The 17363-nt window shown below is 40.6% G+C and overlaps 1 protein-coding gene across 1 annotated transcript in view; it reads right to left on the bottom strand.

The window, feature by feature from the left end:
- Positions 1 to 17363, bottom strand: part of CFAP54 (cilia and flagella associated protein 54) — a 377376-nt gene that overhangs the window by 189745 nt on the left and 170268 nt on the right. Inside the window, exons 39-41 of the mRNA XM_015431414.4 lie at positions 16043 to 16145; positions 3456 to 3608; positions 933 to 1127 (exon numbers count right to left, since the gene is read on the bottom strand). Coding sequence (XP_015286900.3) covers positions 933 to 1127; positions 3456 to 3608; positions 16043 to 16145 — 451 coding nt within the window. The remainder of the gene's footprint in view (positions 1 to 932; positions 1128 to 3455; positions 3609 to 16042; positions 16146 to 17363) is intronic.

Genomic DNA, 17363 nt, shown 5'->3' with positions numbered 1-17363 from the left:
ATATCCAGGATACAAGCATCTGATTATTTCTTTACAGCTTCTAATGCCTGAGCATTTACATACCAACAAACTGATTCTTTTATGATAAAGTGAAGCTATTTCTCCCCTATTTTTATATTTAGAGCTTCATAATAATTTTTTTCAAAATAATGTGTATAAGAATATATTAAATATAAATTTTATTTCAGGAAGTAAAGGGGGCATCATAAAATGTCTGTTAGAAAGAAAGAGGACATTGGGTCTATCGTATGGGTTGGGAATATACTACTGAAGCTGCAGAAAAGCCAAATCAAGGGAAAGACAAGGCAAATGGAATTAGCTGGGACCAGGAAAAAAGAACATCGTCTCCATCCCCACAAGGGGCTCACAGCTCCAATGAAAGGGGAATAAACAGAAGGGTGGCCTAGAATCTCACAATCGTGATGGCCAAGCTAAGAAAATGGGTAAAGGGAGGAGGCTGGAAGCTTCTTCTGTCTCCAGGCTGTTCTGTCACTGCTGCAGGGGTATAGGTTCTTTTATCTTTCTTTTAAAGGTAAGATTTCAGGACCAGATGCAATCTCAGCATTAATGTAGAAGGTCATATAGAAAATGGAGACATAGCCGGGTACAGTGACTCACTCCTGTACCAGTATTTTGGGAGGCTGAGGCAGGCTTATAGCTTGAAACCAACAGTTCGAGATCAGTCTAGGCAACATGGCGAAACTCTATGTCTACAAAAAATATGAAAATTAGTCAGGTGTGGTGGTGTGAGCCTGCGGTCCCAGCTGCTCGGGAGACTGAAGTGGGAGGGGATAGATTGAGCCCCAAAGGTTGAGGCTGCAGTGAGCTGTGATAGCACCACTGCACGCCAGCCTGGATGACAAAATGAGACCTCGTCTCAAAAAAAAAAAAAAAAAATTAAAGAAAATGAATACATAATGGCTAACTCTTACCAATAGTTTGGTGATAAGAAGAAATTACAAGTCCAAGTTGTGAATATGGAAGTTTGCTTTTCTCCACGGAACTAAAAACTCTGAAGTGCTCCTGAGAAAGGTCAGGGGGTATTGACATATGCATCTCCTCTGTCCCCAGGCAAAATTCCACCTTTCCAGAAGTACCTTTTGAATTGTTTATTCCTCCTTTCTCTCCTAAATTCATGAAAAATAAGAAGAAGATATAAATTTAAAATGTAGAAAGAAGGGAAGTTGGGAGGGAAGGTAGAGAAAATGGATAGCAAAAAGAAAGGAAATATTTTGTATAGAGCGAGACATTTTTGTAGTTTGAGGGACACTATGTCCTTAAACTTAGTATCCAGGATCATACCTAAGATCCTAGGTATGTGTGGATAGGCTCCATGTCTGCCTTATTTCATCAAAAACACTACAGAGGGGCCAGGCACAGTGGCTCATGCCTATAATCCCAGCATTTTGGGAGGCCGAGGCAGGTGGATGACCTGAGGTCAGGAGTTCAAGATCAGCCTGACCAACATAGTGAAGCCTCATCTCCACTAAAAATAAATTAGCCGAGCATGGTGGTACATGTCTGTAATCCCAGCTACTCGGGAGGCTGAGGCAGAAGAATTGCTTAAATCCAGAAGGCAGAGGTTGTAGTGAGCCGAGATCGCCCCATTGCACCCCAGCCTGGGCAACAGAGCACGACTCCGTCTCAAAAAAAAAAAAAACAGCACTACAGAGGACTGTCAGCCAGAAAGCAAATATTGAGATAATGCATTGCTCTTGGGGGACTGGTGGAAGTTGCATAGTCTGAGTTTGCCTTTTTTAAACAGCTTCCAACAATAAGGTGTTAGTGTGCCTCTGGGGCAGAAACTTCTGGGATAGAAGCAACACACAAGCAGTTCTGGCAAGAGACAAAAAAAAAAAAAGAAAAACCTTGTCTCTTTATAAGATCAGAGAACACATGGGAAAAAAAATCTATATTCTAGGGGAAGCAGTTAAAAGTAATAGAGAAAGAAGCTAGTATAGATTTTGAAGTCTACAGTCTGAGGACTAGAGATAAACTACTGAAAATATTTTGGTACCAGGTGAGATTCAGAGTGAGTTGGTGTAAACCATTCCTAGGAATTGTATTTGCCTTTTTATTTATGCCCTTACCCACTGTTTTTTGTGGCGGGGGGCAGGTGCGTTTCTGTTTTGCTTTGTTTTGTTTTGAGATAGTCTCGCTTTGTCACCAGGCTGGAGTGCAGTGGCACAATCTCAGCTCACTGCAACCTCTGCCTCCCTGGTTCAAGCGATTCTCACACCTCAGCCTCCCGAGTAGCTGGAATTACAGGTGCACACAACCACACCTGGCTAATTTTTGTATTTTTAGTAGAAACAGAGTTTCACGTGTTGGCCAGGCTGGTCTCGAACTCCTGACCTCAAATGATCTGCCCTCCTTGGCCTCCCAAAGTGCTGGGATTACAGGCGTGAGCCATGGTACCCAGCCAGCCTTACCCACTGTTAATGCATGGAGCAATTAAAAGAAGCCAAACAGGATATGGAGAGCTAATTTAACATACTGTGAGTCTGCAGACAATATAACCAAAAACTATGGATACATATCATAGAAAGCGTGGGGGGCGGGCAACAATAACAGACAAATAAATATGTAAATAAATAAAACTCTGCCTGTGGTTGTTAAAAAAATTGGTCAAATTTCTAAAAGATCATTTCAGTGGAAATTAGCATTTTAATTAAGTAGAAGTTTAAATCTATTTTTAATAACTTTATACTATTTTACATGTATTTGCCTATTATTTAAATGTATTCTTATTATTCTGACCAACTTGAATAGTGAGAATCATAAATATAAAATAGGATTTTTAAAAATTTTAAATAACTTAAGAATAGATAGTTCAGGATTTTTCCAGCCTAAATTTGAATGTACTCTTCTCTGAGGTTACCATTTAATCACTCAAAGCCACCTTTGCTTGAATTCACAAGCAGATAGATGTTAAAAGAGAAAACAAATAAACAACCAACAATATCTTACTTTAAGCTAAAATAAAACCCCTAAGATCAAAATCTATAGTATTAAGAAATCTTGTTGATGCTTGTTTTAAAAGGTATCCATTTCTTTGCCACCGATAAAGTAGTGTTTTGGTAAAAGGTTCTAATTAACTCAGTATGATTCAATCTATCTACTCACGAAGTAAAACAAGACTATAGTGCCACACCTTCAAAGAAAACTGTAAGAAGAACATAAATGTACAGAACCTAAAATTAATGAATATTGTCACATCTACTGTACTCAAGAGAGTTTGCTAGTTTCACAGAAAGCATAAAAGTCAGTGAGTGAGAAAGTGCATTGGTTAAAGTGTAAGACAGAGACTAGATCCACTAGACAAGAGGAAAGTGAAAGGCATCAGGGAGTGTTGCATGTACACAGGAGGAAGAACGAGAGGGCAGAAGAGGGATATTCGCAGGGTGGTCACCCCACATAAAGAAAGATTCAGAGATACAGAACGTGCATTTTACCTTGTGTCTGTGCAAGAAATAATGAAAGCAACTTTCTGCTGTGTCGCATTGATCTGTTATGGTATTTGGATTTTTCCAGTGTCTCTCTAAAACACCTCAAGGTGTCTGTCACGTCCACGGGCACGCAGACAAGCGCTTTGGCTCGGCTGTATTCTGAAAGGAAAGAAAAGAGGAACGCTGGGGATGAAATGCTGCACCAAGCCAAGGTAAGAGCCAGTAAGTTTCGAATTCAGAGAATTTCTTGGTCCCAACCTAAAGCCGCTAAATTCAAAGCCCCCAGATCTGCAGCAGGTGTTTCAACATTAGGATCATTTTTTTTTCTTTTAGTATACTTGAAGGTCCTTTAAAAAAAAAAAAAAAATTGGAAAACTTTTGATCCTATGAAATGCAAATAACTTTAGATCTTGCCAATTTTCCCCATGAAGCCTCCTTCTTTTTCTTTTGCTGATCATAAAAAATGAAATATTCTACTTCTTTTCAGCAGCCTCTTCAAAGCAAAGGTGTCTTGGGAAAGAGACGAAAAGAAGAAACAAAGAAAGGAAGAAATAAAGTTGCTTGGAGATGGGCATCTGCTCTCTGAAGGGAAGGAAAAGACAGGTTCCTAATACTGGAAGGTGCAGAGGAAAGGAAGAGGGGGACCCAGGAGTGGGTATAGAACTAACTAACTCCTGAAAAGTGCCCAGAAAGGGGAGATAGTGAGAGAGAGTTGCTTTGAGGTCTCTGAAGAGTGAGTGAGGGCCTGAGACTTCAGCTGCAGAATTGCTGCATACATCATGAAGCAGGACCAAGAGAGAGGAATCACAGTTTGCAGGACTGAATAACAAAAGAATGTGTTTCTTCAACAAGTTGAACAAGTGGAAGCCCCCCTGTAAAATCTAAGGTCTTAGCAGTATAGCAATTTACACGGTAAGCTGGAAGAGGATAAGAGGCACAATCTTTGCCCTCAAGAAACTCACTATCTAGCTGAAGGGATGGGACACTCCAACATTGGAGTAATAAAGTCACATTTGCAGGGAATATTTGGTTACATGCCAAAATAAGGGAAAGATGGAAGACAGAGATCAGTGTAGGCAGGAAAAGGTGAGCAACGAAGACCTTGTGGAAGAGAAGATAGGCCAGCTGTGCCTTCGAGGATAGGGAAAACTTGATTAGGACAAAAGAGGCAAGCGGTTTTAGATAGTTAGAATAAGAACAGGAACAGCTAGGCAGGGCGAGGCAGCTCACACCTGTAATCCCAGCACTTTGGGAGGCCGTGGCAGGTGGATCACTTGAGGTCAGGACTTTGAGACCATTCTGGCCAACACAGTGAAACCCCGTCTCTACTAAAAACACAAAAATTAGCTAGGCATGATGGCACATGCCTGTAATCCCAGCAACTGAGGAGGCTGAGGCAGGGGAAATCACTTGAACCTGGGAGGTGGAGGTTGCAGTGAACCAAAATCCCGCCACTGCACTCCAGCCTGGGTGACAGAGAACGTGAAGACTCCATCTCAGAAAAAAAAAAATTAATTAAAAATATTTTTTAAAGGGGGCGTAGAAGTTAACAACTTCTAAAGGTTAATCTCAGTTGATCCTCACAGCACCTTAAAAATGGCCAGGAGTAGAAATCACTGACGCTTTACAAAGGAGGAAAGGTGAAGTTGAGAGGTATGACCTTGTTTGAAGCCCTTAAGAAGAGATGAGCAGAAGAACCGGTGTTCAAGTCCAGTGCCTTCCCCAGATGATTCGCCAAAGGACAACAAATCTTGGGTAACAGACAATGACCCAGATTTGTGACCCAGATTTGGGCACAGAGATGCCTCAAGAACAGGACAGGAATAAGCCTGAAGAAAGTTAATAAGGGAAGAAACCTGGAGTCATTATGAGCCCAGGGAGCAGGGAGTTCCTGATGGAATAAATAACACAGGGTAACTTTCTGTGGCCACAGAGACAACATCTTTCAACATACCCTTATGTCCAGAAATCCTGGAGGCTTCAGTCAAACCAGGGACATGGCCACATTGACAGAAGTAATTGTTTCCCCTGCAAATTCAGTCTTGACACAATTCTCTATCACACATTTAAGAGAATCAAATACTTAGGCCACAGTGGCTCTTGTGAACTCCCTGGAGCTCTCATTCTTCTTCCTTACCAGTTTCACTGTCCTGTCTGCTCTGCCCTGTCCCCACCATCTCCCTGCTTAGTGTCCCTCTCTGCTAAGCCATGCCCAGTCCTGCATGGTGCCAGCAGGCAGGCCTCCTACTCCTCATGACCCCACCCTCATCCACAACATCCCGAAGATTGTAGGTTTCTGTTCTGTTTCTCTATTTTTCTTGCAAGAATTCATGAGCTTGGCTTTTATCGTTTTCTCCTTAGAGAGTGAGATCAGGAAAAGAAGTTAAGCAAGTATCTTAGTTGAAACTGCTATGAGAAACTACCATAAACTGGGTGGATTATAAACAACAGAAATTTATTTCTCATCAGGCACTATGGCTCATGCCTGTAATCCCAGCACTTTGGGAGGATGAGGCAGGGAGGATCCCTTGAAGCCAGGAGTTCAAGACTGGCCTGGACAATAAAGCAAGACCCTGTCTCTACACAAAAATAAAATAAATTAGCTGGGTACAGGGGCATGTGCCTGTAGTCCTAGCTACTTGAGAGGCTGAAGCGGGATGATCACCTGAGCCCAGGAGTTCCAGGCTACAGTGAGCTATGATCATACTATTGCACTCCAGCCTGGGTGACAGAGTGAGACCTTGTCTCAAAAAAAAAGAAAACAAAATAAATTTATTCTGCACAGATATTTGGGGCTAGAAGTCTGAGATCAGGAGACCAGAATGGTAGGGTTCTGGTGAGGGCCCTCGCCCTGGCTCACAGATGGTTACCTTCTCATTGGTCCTCCCTCCCATGATAGAAGTGGGCTACAGAGCAACCTGGGGTCTCTTTTGTAGACACCAGGCCAGGTGTGGTGGCTCATGCCTGTAATCCCAGGACTTTGGGAGGCCAAGGCGGGTGGATCACCCCAGGTCAGGAGACAAGGTGAAACTCCGTCTCTACTAAAAATACAAAAATTAGCCAGGTGTGGTGGCGGGTGCCTGTAGTCCCAGCTACTCAGGAGGCTGAGGCAGGAGAATCACTTGAACCCCAGAGGTGGAGGTTGCAGGGAACTGAGATTGTGCTACTGCACTCCAGCCTGGGCGATGGAATGAATCTCCACCTCAAAATAAATAAATAAATAAATATAAAGACACCAATGCCATTCATAAGGGCTCCACCCTCATGACCTAATTTATCCTCCAAAGGACCCACTTCCTAAGACCATCACATTAGGGGTGAGGATTTTAACATTTAGGTGGGGGGGACCACAAATATTCAGCCCATAACAGCAAGTAAATGAAAGGAGGAAAGCTGGAAGCCCCCACATACAATAATATGAGATAGTTACTTTCTCTAAGCCATAGTTTTAAATATCTGTTAAAACTGCGATAATTCTTCCTTCATTAACTTTTCTCAGGCTTGTCTCTGTCCTATTTAGTCCCAGAGCACCCCTCTCACCGAAATCAGGATGACTCAGAGGGTTACCATTTTAACCTGTGTGTGGAGGTGCAGAGTGTCTAGCACAGAGCCTGTCGTGGAGTGAGCATTCAGCAGATGAAGGCTCACATCATGACCACTGGTCATGTATTTTTAAAAGATAAATTGAGCACTCACAAGTACTAGGCACTGTGCCAGGCACCGAAGAGAGACGCAAGTGAACAAAACAGGCATAGTCTCTGCTCTCACCAAGCTTATATTCTAGAATAAAATCTGAAAATTTTTATTTATAGTAAGAACAGTCTGAATGAAATCATCCCACTACTTTTTTATCTGGCTGATAAATAATTCCTCTTTGTGTTCTTCCTAAACTATATTTCACTTTCTTTTTCTCCCCTTTTTTCAAGCCCTGCATATCTTTTTCCTGGTTGTCTAATTAGGGTTCTGTTGGTGGTGGCGTGGCTGTCTACATGAGATAAATGATGCAAAGCAATGAGGAGGTGGCATTAGCTTCAGAGTCCTTATCTTGACAGCTCTGCCTCAAGGGGGTTCTTCTCTGAAAACGTCCATGGATAATTTAAGAAGGCTATTCCAGAGGCACTAATAGCCTCAACCGTTTGAAATAGGTAAGAAAGAAGAAGGAGGAGAAGAAGCAAAAAAAAAAAAAAAAAAAAGAAGAATGAAAAACATTGTGTCTTTCATTGTACCAATGTAGAAATGAAAGCTGAAATGCCAATGACTCCTGAGAGATGGGTCCACCATGGAAGGATCCCAGCAAGTGATCTGAAATTTGGACTGCTTCCTACACTTGTGGCTACATCAATTCACATGCCCAAAGGCACTAATAAAACATACCTGCCAAAGAGTTGAAAATTTCAACACACCGGAGGACTGAATAACTCTACCAGAGAACTTAAACACCAGTAAGGTCAAAACCCAAGAGACAGATCCCAGGCAGAATGCAAAAACAGCTTCAATAAATTGCATATCCATAGAGTTATCTCCCATATGGAGCTTAACAAGCAGGCAAGTTACTCACCCATACAAGAATATCTATAAAATGAGGTGTTCTCACTTCTCCAAATCCTACAGAGACTACACCAAATTACATATGCATTATTAAATAGTTGAAGGGAGAATAGGGTGCTGTTAAATAATGAGTACACCAAATGTTCCTAGGCACTGGAGCATTGCAATATCTATTCTGAAGAATTAAATGTACCAAGCATCACCACTAAATGCCGTTATGCCAAAAGAAAATCTAGGATGGTCTAAAGCAGCGATCTGGTGTGGAAACCACCATGAGTACTCTACCTTTTAAAAGAATTGCAGACATATCAGGGTGATGACATACGTAAGACCCAACATGCTGACAAATACGTTGATGATCTGAGTTCAGTATACTGAAAAAATTCAGCATTTTAAAACTTTGCCAAATAAACCCAAGAGCATAGACCAAAAAACATTCCCAATAACAGAGGTCCTAAAATCTTAGAAAGAGCTGCAAGTTGGATGCTGTAGAGGACTACATGCTCACAAACAGGGTGTTCCCAATAAGTCCTGTTCTCGCAAACGAAGCAGGGCGTTCCCCATAAGTCCGAAGCAGGGCCTTCCTTCCCTGTTTACAGGGAGGACAAAGGAGCCAGCTGCTAACAGCAGACCCTGGGGGCTTGTTTATGTGTAAACATCTTGAAAATCCAGAAAGTCAGGGAAAGGTCAGAAAAACAACAATGTGTCTTGTGACTTGGCAACATTCCACAAACGACTGTATAAAATAAAGCAGAGCGCGCCATTCGAGGCGGCCGCCATGTTTGTCTTGTCTTGTGTTGTCTTGTGTGTTCATTCCTTTGTTTAGGAAACATGCGGACCCCAACAGGATGCTAAGTTTTTAATGATAACGATTCCATGTAAAACCTATAATTAATATATAGGATCATCTAAAAATTGCCACACTATTACAGTAAGTCAGAATAAAGTGTCTGTCTTCAGTGACCACTGAAATACAGCAAATTTCTTCTTGAATGCTGTAAATTTAGAGGCAATTCCAATCTGAAAGGGAGTAATGGCGAAGAAACCTGGTAGCACAGTGGAGCACTCAAGGGTTGAGTAATTAAAGCAGAGTTTGAATCACAGGCCCACTAATTACTAGTAACATTTAATTTTCTCATCTGTAATATGAGCATAATAATATCTACCTCCTTTGACTGTAAAAATTAAAGAAGCTATAGTTCCAGTTTAATAAATTATTACTGCCATTACAGTATTTAGAAAATTTTATCTATTCAACTATTCCTGTTCTAATGATTGCTCAAACTGTCTGTGCTTCCATCACCACTGAGAATCAACCCAAAGGATTACTGTAGCCTGACTGCACCTCCCTTCCCTTCTGTCCCACCACCACCCTCTTGCCTTTCCAAATGTAACTTTAACAGGAGGCAAGCAAAGTGCTTTTCTGATACATTGCACCTATCATCAGTAAACATCTACAGGTACACAGGTCTAGAATTTTACTATATATGTTTTTCTTATCCCTTTGATGCTAGTCATCATTTTGATAACAACAATTTTTGACATATTTTCTCACATTTATAGCAACTCTTTTTAAGATGGAAGGGATAACATAAATCACATTTTGAGCTATGGATCCCAAAGTAAGGGAACTCCCCAGGTTTCACAGACAAGCTCAATAAAAGAACACACTCAGGAAGAATTATACTCTGAATAAAACTCATCACACACGATTGACCATAAGAAGGTGATCTTCCCATTGTTTCTGACTATGAGGGGTAATCTGATTTATCATTGGCAGTAACACTTACAAATTCATGGTCACCAACCTCACTCAATTGGACCCTCTAAATTACTCTACATCCCTTCTCCCTTCCTTTCTCTGATGCCCTTACCAGCCAGCCCACTGTTTCATTCCTTCTGAAATCTCCAACCTGATCAACATTGGTTATGCTCGCAGCCCCTTGCTTCATTGAGAAAATCTCCAGTACCCAATAAGAATACTTTCCATTTCTACCTTTACCACCTACGCACTTCCCTGATTGGGTTTATTCTCTCCTTTCTTTCTGACCTAGCAGAAAAGATGTCTCACCCTCCTGTCTAAGCATAATCCCCCTGTATCCCACTCTCTCTCTGCCTTTTGTCTCCTTAAGGTCCTTGCTTTATCGAATACTCTTCTCTCCTATATATAAGCTCTCCCTCTTTACTGGCTTTTTCTAGTTAATATTTAAATATGCTTCTTTTTCTTCTATTAAAAAGACATACAAACAAAACAAAGCCCTCCTGAGTCACCACCCCCACCACACCCCAGCCCCCTCCCTGCCCCCAGCTCTACATTTCCTGCCAGTTCCTGCTGGTGCTAAGTTTCCTGAAAAGCGATTCTCTATGCAATTTCTTTTCTTTTCTTTTCTCTTTTCTCTTCTCTTTTCTCCTCTCTTCTCTTTTCCCTCCTTCCTTCCTTTGTCTTTCTCTTTCTTTCTTTCATTCGTTCATTCTTTCTCTCTCGTTTTTTTGTTTTTTGTTTTTTTTTGAGACACAGTTTCACTCTTATCACACAGGCTGGAGTGCAATGGCACGATCTCAGTTCACTGCAACCTCTGCCTCCTGGGTTCAACTGATTCTCCTTCCTCAGCCTCCCGAGTAGCTGGGATTATAGGCACCCACCACCATGCCCAGCTAAGTTTTGTATTTTTAGTAGAGACGGGGTTTCACCATGTTGGCCAGGCTGGTCTCAAACTTCTGACCTCAAGTGATCCACCCGCCTTGGCCTCCCAAAGTGCTAGGATTACAGGCGTGAGCCATCGCACCTGGCCTCTATTCAATGACTTTCTATAGGTACAGCTCACCACTGCTGCACACGCCATTCAAAATACTCCCTCCCCACCATTGCTAAGGTCACAAAGTCATTCATTCAGCAAAGAGATACTAAGTTCCTACTATATATCAGACACTGATGAAGACATCTGGGTTATATCTGTAAACAAAACAATAACCCCTGTCCTCATAAAGCTTACATTTTATCAGGAGGAACAGATTAGTTATCAATAAATACAAAAAAAACACTAAATTATACCATATAATAGATGGTGAGAAGTGCTTCAGAAAAAAAGAAAACATATGGCAGAGTAAAGGGAATTGGGAAGAAGCAGGCAGGGTGCAGTTTTAAACTGAATGCTCAGGCTGGGTGCAGTGGCTCATGCCTGTAATCCCAGACTTTGGGAGGCCAAGGCGGGTGGATTACTTGAGGTCAGGAGTTTGAGACCAGCCTGGCCAACATGGTGAAACCCCATCTCTACTAAAATATAAAAATTAGCCAGGTGTGCTGGCATCTACAGGGGTTCACCATATGCCTCTCTGTATATACTCCTAGAAGGTAACATTAAAATTATGTTTTCTGACTCAGAAACAACCCACAGAAGCTTGCACCAAGACAGAGATTCCATCATGATGAGCAGCCCAGGATTCAACCTCACTGAACATAGTAGCATGTACAGGAAACAGACTTTCCATTGTGTTAAAGCTGAGTGTTATCTCAGTTGCTCAGGAGGATGAGGCAGGAGAACTGCTTGAACCCAGGAGATGGAGGTTGCAGTGAGCTGGGATAGCACTACTACGCTCCAGCCTGGGCGACAGAGTAAGACTTTGTCTCAAAAAATAAATTAAATAAATAAATAAATAAATAAATAAAAACTGAATGCTCAGGGTAAGCCTCATTGAAAAGATGGAGGTACATAACATAAGATGTGCCTTCGCTCCTCCTTCTCCTTCCACCATGATTGTGAGGCCTCCCCAGCCATGTGGAACTGTGAGTCCACTAAATCTCTTTTTCTTTATAAATTACCCAGTCTCAGGTATGTCTTTATTAGCAGCATGAGAATGGCCTAATACAGTAAATTGGTACCAGGTAGTGGGGTGTTGCTAGATACCTGAAAATGTGAAATCAACTATGGAACTGGGTAACAGGCAGAGGTTGAAAACTTTTTGGAGGGCTCAGAAGAAGATAGGAAAATGTGGGAAAGTTTGGAACTTCCTAGAGACTTGTTGAATGGCTTTGACTAAAATGCTGATAGTGATATGGACAACAAAGTCCAGGCTGAGGTGGTCTCAGATGGAGATGAGGAACTTGTTGGAAACTGGAGTAAAAGTCAACCTTGCTATGCAAAGAGACTGGCAGCATTTTGCCCCTGCCCTAGAGATCTGTGGAACTTTGAACTTGAGAGATGATGTAGGGTACCTGGCAGAATAAATTTCTAAGGAGCAAAATGTTCAAGAGGTGACAGAGCATAAAAGTTGGGAAAATGTATAGCCTCACAATGCAGTAAAAAAGAAAAACCCATTTTCTGAAAAGAAATTCAAGCAGGCTGCAGAAATTTGCATAAGTAACAAGGAGCCAAATGTTAATCACCAAGACAATGGGGAAAATGTCTCCGCATCATGTCAGAAACATTCGCAGCAGCCCCTACCATCACAGACCCAAAGGCCTATGAGTGAAAAATGATTTCCTGAGCCAGGTCAAGGGCCCCAGTGCTGTGTGCAGCCTAGGGACTTGGTGCCCTGCATCCCAGCTGCTCCAGCCATAGCTAAAAGGGGTTAAGGTACAGCTCAGGCCATGGTTTCAGAAGGTGCAAGCCCCAAGCTTTGGAAGTTTCCACATGGTGTTGAGTCTTCAGGTGCACAGAAGTCAAGAACTGAGATTTGGGACCTACACCTAGATTTCAGAGGATATATGGAAACACCTGAATGTCCAGGCAGAAGTTTGCAGCAGGGGTGGGGCCCTCATGGAGAAACTCTGTCAGGGCAGTCAGAAGGGAAATGTGGGGTTGGAGCCCCCATACAGAGTCTCCACTGGGGCACTGCCTGGTGGAGCTATGAGAAGAGGGCCACCATCCTCCAGACCTCAAAATGATAGATCCAGTGACAGTTTGCACTGTGCACCCAGAAAAGCCACAGACACTCAGTGCCAGCCTGTGAAAGCAGCTGGGAGGGAGGCCATACTCTGCAAACCCACAAGGCTGTAGGAGCCCACCTCTTGTATCAGCATGACCTGGATGTAAGACATGGAGTCAAGGGTAATCATTTTGGAACTTTAAGGTTTAATGACTGCCTTATTGGATTTTGGATTTACTTGTTTTGGCCAATTTCTCCCATTTGGAATGGGTGTATTTATCCAATGCCTGTACCCCACTGTATCTAGGAAGTAACTAACTTGCTTTTTATTTTACAGGCTCAAAGGCTGAAGGGACTTGTCTTGTCTCAGATGAGGCTTTGGGCTGTGGACTTTTGAGTTAATGCCGAAATGAGTTAAGACTTTGGGGGACTGTCGGGAAGGCATGATTGGTTTTGAAATGTGAGGATATGAGATTTGGGAGGGGTCGGGGCAGAATGATATGGTTTGGCTGTGTCCCCACCCAAATCTCATCTTGAATTGTAGCTTCTATAATTCCCATATGTCATGGGAGGGACCCAGTGGGAGGTAATTGAATCATGGGGGTGGGTTTTCCCATGCTATTCTAATGATAGTGAATAAGTATCACAAGATCTGATGCGTTTATAAAAGGCAGTTCCCCTGAACATGCTCTCCAGCTTGCCACCATGTAAGATGTGCTTTTGTTCCTCCTTTGCCTTCTCCTGTGATTGTGTGGCCTCCCCAGTCATCTGGAACTGTGAGTTCATTAAACTTCTTTTTGTTTATAAATTATCCAGTCTCAGGTATGTCTTCATTAGCTGCATGAGAACTGACTAATCCAGGACTTATCAGTTAAATGCAAAGAAGTCATGACATTCCCAAATCTTCTCCTGTGCTCTAGTTAAAAGATCTACAACTTAACCATAGTTAAACCAACAGAATAATCTATATTGATTATGGAAATGGAAGTTATTATGGGAGTCAAAACAGAATAAAGAAAATAGCAAAAGGCCAAATAGCAAAAGCATTCATAAGTAAGATAAAAAGGAGAAAAAAAATGTGTAAAACAACCTTTTTCCATCTTTCTTTTTTCCCATCAATTTCCCTTTTCATTTTATTTGTCTTATCTAACATACAGATTGAACGTTTTAAAAATGCATTTTACAAAAGGAATAAAATATTTAGGAATACAGCTAACTATGGAAGTGAAAGATCTCTATAAGAACTACAAACCACTGCTCAAAGAAATCAGAGGCGATACAAACAAATGGGAAAACATTCCATGCTCATGGATAGGAAGAATCAATATCATTAAAACAGTCATATTGCCCAAAGTGATTTATAGAGTCACTGCTATTCCCATTAAACTACCATTGAGATTCTTCACAGAACAAGAAAAACCTACTTTAGAATTCATATGGAACCAAAAAAGAGCCCGAATAGCCAAGACAATCCTAAGCAAAAAGAACAAAGCTGGAGGCAACACACTACGCAACTTCAAACTATGCTACAGGGCTACAGTAACCAAAACAGCATGGTGCTGGTACAAAAACAGACATGTAGACCAGTGGAACAGAATAGAGAGCTGATAAATAAGACTGCACATCTACAACTATGTAATCTTCAACAAACTTGACAAAACAAGCATTTATTGAATAGGGAAAAATTCCCTATTCAATAAATGGTGCTGGGATAACTGGCTAGCCATACATAGAAGATTGAAACTAAACCCCTTCCTTACACTACATACATAAACTAACTCAAGATGGATTAAAAACTTAATTGCAAAACCCAAAACTATAGAAACCCTGGAAGACAACCTAGGCAATACCATTCAGGACATAGGCACAGGCAAAAATTTCGCAACGAAGATGTCAAAAGCAATTGCAACAAAAGCAAAAATTGACAAGTGGGATCTAATTAAACTAAACAGCTTTTGCACAGCAAAAGAAACTACCAACATTGTAAACAGACATATCTCCCTATGATGGGAGACAATTTTTTCAAACTATGCATCCAACAAAGGTCTAATATCCAGAATCTATAAGGAACTTAAGCAAATTTACAAGAAAAAAACAACCCCATTAAAAAGTGGGCAAAAGACATGAACAGACACTTCTCAAAAAAGAACATACATGTGGCCAACAATCATATGAAAAAAAGCTCAGTATCACTGATCATTGGAGAAATGCAAATCAAAACAATAATGAGATACCATCTCACATCAGTCAAAATGTCTGCTAGTAAAAAGCAAAAAAAAAAAAAAAAAAAAAAAGATGCTGGCAAAGTTGTGGAGAAAAAGGAACACTTACACACTATTAGTGGGAGTGTAAATTAGTTCAACCATTGTGGAAAATAGTGATGCAATTCCTCAAAGACCTAAAGACAGAAATACCATTAGACCTAGCAATCCCATTACGGGATATATATATACACATATCTCCAAAGGAATATAAATTGTTCTATTATAAAGACACATGCACACATATGTACTTTGTAGAGCACAGCTGGAAGAACATTAGACGAGTTATGTAGAGCAATTAGCAAAGAAGTGGAATGAACCTAAATGCCCATCAATGATAGACTGGATAAAGAAAATGTGGGACATATACACCATGGACTACTATGCAGCCATAAAAAAGAATGAGATAATGTCCTTTGCAGGAACATGGATGGAGCTGGAGGCCATTATCCTTAGGAAATGAATGCAGGAACAGAAAACCAAATACCACATGTCCTCACTTATAAGTAGGAGCTAAATAATAAGAACACATGGACACATAGAGGGCCTATCAGAGGGTGAAGAAAGATGGAGAAGATCAGGAAAAATCACTAATGGGTCCTAGGCTTAACAGTTAGGTGATGAAATAATCTGTACAAAAAGCCCCCATGACACAAGTTTACCTATGTAAACTTTCACCTGCACATGGACCCTTGAACTTAAAAGTTTAAAATAAAAATAAACAAAATGTTTTAATCCCCCTTAAGTAACACTGATAGCAACATAAGATGGCAAAAATCAAATGCATTATTTTCAGTCAACTAAACCTGCAAAAGAAATTTTTACAAACATACTAATTATGGAAGGTTTGACATGTAGAACACAATGGCAAACCTTGATTTAGAGAAAATAAACCTTCAAGCTAAGATTGGTTCTGACCTGAAGAGATAAGCATTTTTAGTAAATCTGTGCAGTTGCTTGTTTCTTCAATGGTTGAATAATTTATCTTAAGCTGCTTCCCAATGAAATTTCGGCAGGTTATCTTTAAAAAGAAAGATGAAAACAAATATTAGTCAGGTATTTATAGTTAAAAATTTGGCTTACTTGAAATGTTTCTCTCATTTTTTATTTATCAGGATAAAGAGATATATAACAATGCTACAAGTAAAAGCTGGCAGAATAGCATCTAATCATGAGAACTTTCATGAAAAAAAGCAGCTCCATAATTTTTCATATTTCTTTTGTACAGCACAGCTGGAAGAACGTTAGGCAAATTATGTAGAGCAATTAGAATATGATTTTCTAATATACTATAAATTCGCTGGTCTAAATATATCTTCCATTATATAAGTTAAAATATAATCTGCTTTCCAAATGGCAGATTTTTCCACCCTACTTATAATTAATGCAATTTTAATTTCCCTAACTTCCTTTGTAGTATTTTGATAATTTATTTTCTAACAGATATATGAGTCCTAAGATAATAAAATATCAGAAAACAGAAAAGTTTTAAAAAGAAAAAAAATATTTTAAAGGGCCCAAGACCCTCTTCTCGCCATTTCTTCACTCCCATCCCTTGAACTAACCTATCGCTCAAAATACAGCCCTCCTGGAACCCCAGGCTGATATAGATGCTTCTTCTTTATTGTCCTTTGCGGGTAGTACTTTTATAATGAGACGTAAATGCAGCCTAATAAAATACAAATTCCTTCCCACAACCTCATAAGGCCCTACTTGATCTAATCTTTTCTATTTCTCCGGCTTCATTAAACAGATCTTTACTGAACACCTATTATGTGCCAAACACTGGGACAAGAAGAAGGGATGATGTAGCAGAGAACAAAATAAACAAAAACTCTTACTCTTGTGAAATATCTTAGTGGGAGAAGAGAGATAATAAACAAATAGTGTGGTACATTATATAGTATATTAAAGAATTACAAATGATCTAGAGAGACATAGAGCAAAAAGGTACATAGTTGTAAATAGAGTAGTGCGGAAAGGCCTCACAGAGAATGTAAAATTTAGCAAAGATTGGGAAAAGGTGAGGGATTCAATGTGGATGTTTGGGGAGCAGCATTCCAAGCAGGGGCAACAGCAAATGCAAAGACCCTGAGGCAAGAACACCTTATGCAACAGTGTGGTAAAAAACCTGCTGGGGAGTAATAGGAGTTACTGAAGAGATCAGGGGGATATGTTATATAGGATACACTATATTAAGGTCATGAAAAAGATGTTCACTTTACTCTAAATAGGGTGG

This window comes from Macaca fascicularis, chromosome 11, assembly GCF_037993035.2.
Source record: "Macaca fascicularis isolate 582-1 chromosome 11, T2T-MFA8v1.1".
Taxonomy (NCBI): domain Eukaryota; kingdom Metazoa; phylum Chordata; class Mammalia; order Primates; family Cercopithecidae; genus Macaca; species Macaca fascicularis.
Note: the sequence above shows the minus strand (reverse complement) of the source record. Positions and strands in the feature narration are given on the sequence as shown.